Source organism: Gordionus sp. m RMFG-2023, chromosome 2 (genome assembly GCF_954871325.1).
Source record: "Gordionus sp. m RMFG-2023 chromosome 2, tfGorSpeb1-WG-v2, whole genome shotgun sequence".
NCBI classification, from domain to species: Eukaryota; Metazoa; Nematomorpha; class Gordioida; order Chordodea; family Parachordodidae; genus Gordionus; species Gordionus sp. m RMFG-2023.
Window position 1 is genome coordinate 19,523,213 of NC_088776.1, and position 8,708 is coordinate 19,531,920.

Below are 8,708 nucleotides of genomic sequence, written 5' to 3' on the forward strand. Positions count from 1 at the left end.
ATATAAATGAATATCATTTGAGAGGTTTAGCTTCCCTTATTTTAAAAATTCAGTCAGACTGAAGATGTCTTTGCCCCTATGCAGACATACCACTCGTTCTAGCTAATGGTATATCCCATTTTCGTGCATAAGAAAATATCAAATATGTCATCATATCAAAAATATATGCGTATTTCATATCATCTTAAAGACGTAACAATTAATGTGATATTTACTTATAACTTGGTTCTAGATACAAAATTATATTAGAATTTTCTAATTTTTCTAAATAAAGATTTTTGTTATTATATTAAAATAATAAATTTTGTTCGGCTTTAAATCATAAACTACACTTTCCTTAAAAAAAATCTTCTTTGAATAAGAAATGGGTGATTATAAAAAATATTTAGATGACTTGGTTGCAACTAAGCACATCACTGGCGGGGCTATCGTTTGTAAGACTGGAGCAACACATGCAGCTACAACTGGATTTGCGGTCACTGCGGATGAAGTCAAACATATGAATGAGGGTTAGAATTTATTATCATATTTATGTATTATAGTTAGATTATTGTAATTTTTGTACCTTAAATGGTATAAATAAAGTAGTGTGTAGGTAATAATTTTCGCTAAATATTTTGAACCTGAATCTGAAAATATCTCAAAATTAAAATCTATAGATAGAACACTCATTTTATTAATCTAAGATGGACATAAAATCTAAAATGGTGCGAATTAATTCTATCGGGTTGTATGAACTTTACACGCTTTCTGCTATTATTAAATTTTTAATCATAAATTTTAAGACACTACGACAAATGCCCAAAATAAATGTAGTTAAGTAACAAATGTGAAATAAGGTGACTATTGGGCCAAATCAAGAATTTGGTGAAATTTCAAATAAAAAATTAATTTACTTAGCTTTTAATTATTTAGAGGTGGTTAGTTTTGGATGTTTATAATTTTAACAAAAGTCTAGAAGAACTGGTAAAAACTATTTTTTAAAATTAATGTCTAATTTATGGTAAATTTAAAAGGTTTTGATAAAACAGACGTATTAACTTCGAAAGGAGTAATGATCCAGGGAAAGAAATACATGTTTTTGGGGAAAAATCCTGACGGAAATGGCATTAGGACCAAATTAGATAAAGGAGGGGCTATGATTGTAAGAACCGGAAAATGCATAATCATTGGGCTGTATGACGAAAAAATTGGGGCTGGCAATTGCACGAAAGATTTAGAATCGCTTGGTGATAAAATGAAAAAAGCCGGATTGTAAATTCTGACATTTATCTTTTATAGTTTTTGCATTTTTCAATATTTCAAATATTAATCTAATGATATTTTATATATTATTTGCGCTGTTTAATTAAAAACAAGAAAATGTATTAATTCATTCATAATACTTATATAGATTTTTAGATATAAAATGTGAAATATATACTTCTAGATTAAAGATCATTAATATTTTTATGTGTAAGAAATTTAATCAATTTACTATTTTTTGACAACAAATTAAGTAGAAAAAAATGGTTCCATTCTCACTCCTGAAATTTTTCCTTCGTATATTTCCAACAGCCTTGCTCATTTATTATATACATACATTTAAAAATTTATCAATTGAATAGAAAGGAAATATTTACAGCTTCCACAATAAAACAATCATAAATAACGATAAAAAATGCATTAAATTTATGAGTTTTTGGAAATAACATTTTGAGTTAATAAAAATATACGTCGTCCCCTATTTACTAAAAATAGAATATTAATTTAAAAAATATTTTTGGGGAGTGAACAGAATTTTTTTAAAGTTTTAAAGAAATCATTTAATTATCTAGATATTTTGATTGATCGAAAGAGTATTAATTTTTTGTTAGTGATAAATCCCGTCATACTATTTGCTAAACAACGGCCAAATGTTTGCTAAACAACAACCAAATTTTATTAAAATGTAATAAATACCTATTTTTAAAATTTTGAACCAAGATTATGGTGATATATGTAATCATCGACTAGGCCAGAGACAAAACAATTTTTTTTATTATATAATGATAAATAAAAGACGGATTATATATTTTACAAAAAACACCTAAAAACAAACACTGACTGGATGAATCATTAATCATAGTTTTTTTCGTTATCAATTTGAATGATTACAAACAATATACACCATTTAAGAAAAAGGAATCAGAATAAAAAAAAACTTAACATAGTTTTAAATTTAACAAAAATCAGAGAAAGCCATAATGAGACTTTTTTATAGCAAAACCTACCTAGATCTCTTAGAGCGAATACATAACAACGAAAGTTTTATCGTAATGCATAATAACAAAGATTTTATAGCGAAGGCTAAATCCAAATAGCTAAGACAATATAGTGAAAACTATTTTGAGAATTATATATTACGAATTTATTAACACAAAGTCAATATCATAAAAAAGCAAGAAAGCAATACCGTGATAATTGCTAATAGTGACTATTTTCTTAAAATAGAATACTAAGAAAAAATTATTTTCTCGTTTTAAATATTTTTTGAGTGATGTTACCTAAAAACGTTAAAGAATTACAAGCTTTTATCTGTATAATTAATTATTATCAAAAATTTGTAAACAATTTTTCGACTAGGCTTTTAAAGAAAAATATGCCATGGAAATTGACAGATAATGAAACAAAAGTAATTAATAAATTTAAAAAATTAATATAAGAAGCACTAATTTTAACACATTATAATCCGAAAAAACTGATAATTCTAGCTGCAGACGCGTCTCAAAATGAAATAGGATCAGTTCTATCTCATATCATTAACAACGAGGGAAAGCCGATTGGATTCGCTTCTCGAACATTAAATGCCTCCGAACGAAATTACAGTCATATAGAGCATGAGGCTTTAGCAAGTATATTTGGTTTTATTAAATTTAAACAATACTTAATTGGTAAACATTTTATTATAATCACTGATTATAAACCACTTATCGTTACTTATACCAGATAAAAGAATAATAGATATGTCATCAAGATTAATAAGATGGTCATTACTACTAGCAAATAATGATTATGAATTGCAACTTCGAGGTACAAAAAAAATAATAATGCAGATATGCTTTCCTGTTTCCCAATTGAGGGTAAACCATCTATTTGGGAAGAGTTAGACATTGATTTAATAGTATCGGATGCTCCAAAATTTATTTCAGCGTTAGATATAAAATCACACGAGAAATGAACCGGTATTATCAAACGTTTCACGGTAAATTGCAGCTGGGTGGCCGAAGATATTAGAAGAAAATCTAAAACCATTTTTCCAGCGCCGAAATGAACTCACGATGGAGGCAGGGTGTATATTATGGGGATTAAGAACCATAATTTTAAAAAAATTACAAGTAAATATTTTGTCTTTTTTACATATGGGGCAACAGTGTTATTACTAAAATAGAATTATTGGGCCAAGAGAATGTTTGGTGGCCGAATTTTAACGAAGACATCGAAGTACATGGTAATTGTGATTATGTCAAACAAATAATCTTGGCGGTAAAACGATCATAGGAAATGGCCCTCCGCATATAAGTCATGGAGAAGAATTCATTTAGATTTTTCCGGACAAATCAATGGAGATATATATCTAGTAATAATAGATAGTTTTAGTAAATGGCCTGAAATACAAAAACTGTCGACAAATAATATTACTGAAGTAAGAAAAATATTGTTAAGACTTTTTGCTATTTTCGGTTACCCCAATACGATTGTTACGGATAATGGGCCCCTATTTCAAAATAGATAATTCAGTTTAATTTGCAAAAAATTATCAATTAAAAATATATATAGTGCTCCGTACCACCTTAGAACCAACGGAGAAGCGGAGTGGTTAGTATAAACTTTTAAAATTTTAAAAAACATGATTCTAATAAAATTCAAGATATTTTGTTTAATTATCGAAATACACCGCAAATAGCCATAAAACAATCACCAAGTTCAAATATGCTTATATTTTAACCCATTGGACTTTTATAATTAATATAATTAATTTATCCTCATCCACACATACCCCAGTTACCAGGTTTTTTAAATATAAATGAGAAAATATAAGCAAAAGATTTTAAAAAAAGGATATTTGTTAGCAGTTGTTCAATAAAATACTGCGAAGAATAATTTTTTTAATGAACCAATCAGTATATATTTTGTTTTTAATTTTTATTTAGGTGAAATTAATTATTATATTATTCTTAGATTTGAATTGAAAAATAAAAATATTATCTGGAAGAAGATTTTATGTTTGAAAGGTTAGTTGTGTTTTTTTAGGGGGGGGGGGGGGTGTAAGTGTTGCACGTGACCTGAGATGTCGAATTCTGGTAGATAAGGATTTATTTAAATAAAAATATTTACATACATATTAATATAATTTATGTAGAGTAACATGAATATGTGCACAAAGGTAAAAAGGTGTTTTTTTATATTTAACTTTATTAATACTATTAAAACTATTTTTTCCATTTCACACTTCTATTATATACATTTTTTATAAGTCCAAATTAGAATATAAACGAAATACAAAAAAGTAAAATAATATTAAAAAAGTAAGGTTACGCCGTTTATAAAATAAAATTAGATTATAACAAATAACAAAAATTAGATTATATAAATAATAAAAATTAGATTATAAAAAATTCAAAAACAGAAAGAATTCAAAAACAAAAAGTATATAACGCAACATTCTCCCTCTTCTGATAATTTCATCGGAGAAGTCATAGAGAGTTTGTTGTCCAAGTGGTTTATCATTTTTGTAATCAAGTTGTATCACAAATCATCATAACGTTGGCTTGTCCCAATCGTTGGTTTGATCAATTCGATTTTGCACGTTGGTTTGTTTGATCACAAGCTTGATATCCATATCGTAAATTGTTTCCATTAATCATAGCTTGTTTGATAGTACTCAATTGTTATTATCATTTTTCCGAAATTGTTATTATCATAAATAAATTGCGAATAAGAAATAATAGTTCATCATAAGAATAAATGAAGAATGATAAATCAATAAGATTGTTATATTTTTAGCGTTTTAATTTTTTGCGTTTTAATATAAGCGTTTTAATATTTAATTTAGTTTATGCAATTTAACATTTATTTTATATTTTAAGTTACATAGTCTTTTAAATAAGCAGGTTTTTTTTTATTCGCACAGGTCTAGAGATAGGTGTTATATCGTTATTATCAGTAATTTTTATATTTTTGTCCATACTTCCCTCCTTAAAAGAATCCTTAGAGTCATAGGTAATAATTGTGTTAAAACAGTTTCTAATTCTTATTTGTTTTAAATGTCTCCTCAAAATACCTTTCTCAGTCTTAATTTGGAACATCATATCACTTTCTTTATGTGTGATCATACCTTTGCACCATTTATCATCACCTTGTATTTTATACCAAACAAAATCTCCTACATTAAAAGTTCTATTTCGTGGTAAAGTAACGTTTATTTTATTCTCCTTCTCCTCCATCGGTTTTAATAAGTCCCATTTAATTCTAATATCTCGATTAAACATTCTCTGTGAGGGTGTAACTCCTGTAGTATCATTACGCGTATTTCTGTAATTAAGTAAAAATTTGCTAAGTGCGATATCTGGGTCTATTTTAATATTCCTTTTCATATGTGTTTTGAACGTTCTAACCATGCGTTCAACCTGGCCATTGGATTGCTGGTGATAAGCAGATGTAAGCACATGTTTAATACCAAAATTGTTGCAAAATTTTTCAAAATCGTTACTCGTAAAGTTAGTGCCGTTATCAGTCACTATAGTTTCAGGTATTCCGATTTCTTATAAAGTAACATCAGTCGTAATATTTTTAACAGGAATAATAATTGGAAATTTGCTGTAGGCATCGACTATTATCAACCAATTTTTTGTGAAAAACGGACCCGCATAATCTATATGTATCCTTTCAAACGGTTTGGTTGCCGAAACCCATGGTTTTTGTATCTTTATAGGATTATCATGATATATATTACAATCGTCACAACTTTTCACTTCCATAACGATATCATTATTTATACCAGGCCACCACATGTATTCTTTGGCTAAGGATTTGATTTTTCCTGCTCCCAAGTGACCTTCATGTAATGACTGTAGTATTGTTTTTCTCATAGAAGACGGAATTATGATTTTATTGCTTTTGTAAAGACAATCCTTAATTATACTTAATTCCAATTCAATGTTTTTATAAATATTATTCATTATAGGTCTGTTGTTATTAATATCATTTATGACTTGTTTTAATTCCGTATCTTTCAAAGTTTCATCACGAATTTGATCAAAGTTAATAGGTAAATCCTCATATTCATTTATTATGGTTACATCTTCAATAGTTTCATCACGACATTCTTGTGGTATTCTTGAAAGGCAATCAGGAACAACATTATATTTACCGGCTTTATACTTTATATTAAAATCATATCCTCCTAATGTAATATTCCACTTCTGGAGTCTTAACGACATGGTGCTATTATCCTTAAGACCCTTGGTGAAGATGTGAACTAGAGGCTTATGGTCAGTAATAATTGTAAATTTTGTGCCGATTAAATATTCCTGAAATCTCTTTATAGCGAACATTATAGCGAGAGCCTCATGCTCAATATTGGTATAGTTCATTTCAGACTTTAATAAAGTTCTTGACGCGAAAGCTATAGCTCCTAAACCACATTTTGATGCGTCAGTGGCTATCCCTATAGGTAATTCAGGGTTAAAATATGTCAAAGCAGGTGGAAGACTAATTAACTTCTTTAGATCATTAAAACTTTTAGAGTGTTCTAGGTTCCAAGCCCATTTTTCTTTATTGACAATCTTATAAAGAGGATCGGCAATTTCCGCAAAATTGTTCAAAAATTTTCTATAGTAGCCAGCCATTCCCAGAAATGTTGATAATTCAGCAGCTGATTTTGGTTCTGGCATATTAATTATTGCTTCAATTTTGTCGTGATTAGCATGAATCCCCTTAGCGTCAATATCATGACCCAGGAACCTCACTTTGTTTTTAAAGAACACACTTTTATTAAAGTTAGGTATTAGCCCAAACGATGATATTCTATCAAACACTTTTTTTATGTTGTTTAGGTGGGCTTCATCGTTTTTTCCAGTTATAAGTAAATCATCAATATAAAATATAACGTCATCCATGTCACCGAAGATTTGATCCATAATCTGTTGAAAAATTGCAGATGAGGTCTTAAGCCCAAAAGGAAGTCTAGTAAATTGGTAATATCCCTTATGCGTAGATATGGTTAAAATGTTTCTGCAACTTTTATCAATTGGTATCTGTAAGAAAGCATTTTTAAAGTCAATCTTCGTAAATTTCTTTCCTTCCGAAAGTTTAGCAATTAGATCATTAATTCGTGGTAGAGGGTATCTAAAGTCTTCTAGAGCTGGGTTTACAGTGTCCTTAAAATCAGCGCAAAGCCTAATGCTCCCATCTTCTTTGTAGACAGCGGTAACAGGACTTGCCCATCGGACATCATTCACCGGCTCAATTATTTTATCATGTATTCATTTTTTGAGTTCATTACTAACAAGATCAATTTTTGAATAAGGGATACGTCTAGGCGGTATAATTTTAGGTTGGGCATCACTTCTTAAATGTAACTTGACACTTGCTTTGTTGATTGGCCCATTAGTTAATTTCGATTCACACTCTTTAATCAATTTTTTTATTTCATCTTCATAATTAGTGTCAATATTTGCTATAAATTTATTTAAAATATTTTTGAAAGCATTGATCCACATACGTCCCAACAAGGCATTTTTACTTGATTCAACCACTACCGCTTGTAAATATTTGGAAATACCATCATAAGTCACTTTAACTTGAGTAGTTCCTATGATTTTGATTAATTTCCCATCATAAGCAGTGAGTTGTAGCTCGGATTTCTTAAGATCTCTAATACCAAGTTTTTTAGCCAGACCATGAGGTATAATAGTGTATTTGGATCCAGTGTCCACTTGCATACAAGTAACAATGTCGTTCACTTTTAAAGTAGTCATAAAAGCGTTATCTTTGTCATTAATCATATCGCCAGATAAATTGTTGACATTAAAATCATTATCATCTTTGTTCTTTGTAGAGTCGCCTTTTTCTTCAATAATTTCTTCAATATTCATGTTGTAATCATTATTGTATTGTATTTGCTTTCTATTATTTTCGTCGCCACTTCTATAATTATTTGAGTTGTTGTTATATTGTATTTGCTTTCTCTGATTATTATCATTACCTCTATAATTATTTGAATTGTTGTAATAAGATTGGTAATTGTTACGATTTCCGTCACCGTATTGGATTTGTTTTCTTTGATTATTATCATACCATGTATTATTTCTACCATAATTCGATTGATTATTATTATAGCGATAATTGTTATAGTTATAATTGTTATAATTATCGTGGTATCGCGAATTATTATTACCATAATTGTATCTAAAATTATTATTGTAATTCCCATTTCTATATCTATTATCATAATTATTTCTAAAATTATTATCATTTCTACTGCAAAAATTTTTATCTTTATCGGACTTTATATCCTTATTTATAAAACTTATATCATTATCCTCCGACTTAATATTACTAGAATCCAATTTCACCCCTAATTCCACCATCTGATTCAATGTAAGGTCAAAATTTTTGGAGAATTTGTATTTAATCTTATCGTTTAAGGTAGATGTCCGTAATTTCTCTTTTAATCTACTATCGTC

General features: G+C 28.4%; 1 protein-coding gene across 1 annotated transcript; it reads left to right on the forward strand.

Moving 5' to 3' along the window:
* The first annotated feature begins 279 nt into the window (after positions 1-279).
* LOC135924827 (uncharacterized) lies at positions 280-1,373 on the forward strand. The gene is made up of 2 exons (XM_065459948.1): positions 280-509; positions 1,017-1,373. The coding sequence occupies exons 1-2, from the start codon at positions 365-367 to the stop codon at positions 1,256-1,258; spliced, it is 387 nt and encodes a 128-aa protein (XP_065316020.1). The 5' UTR covers positions 280-364; the 3' UTR covers positions 1,259-1,373.
* Positions 1,374-8,708: the final 7,335 nt, after the last annotated feature.

Coding starts and splice junctions, on each gene's coding strand:
- LOC135924827 (XM_065459948.1), top strand. CDS start 365: ATGGGTGATTATAAAAAATATTTAGATGACTTGGTTGCAACTAAGCAC. Junction 510..1,016: donor AGTCAAACATATGAATGAGG/GTTAGAATTTAT, acceptor TAAATTTAAAAG/GTTTTGATAAAACAGACGTA.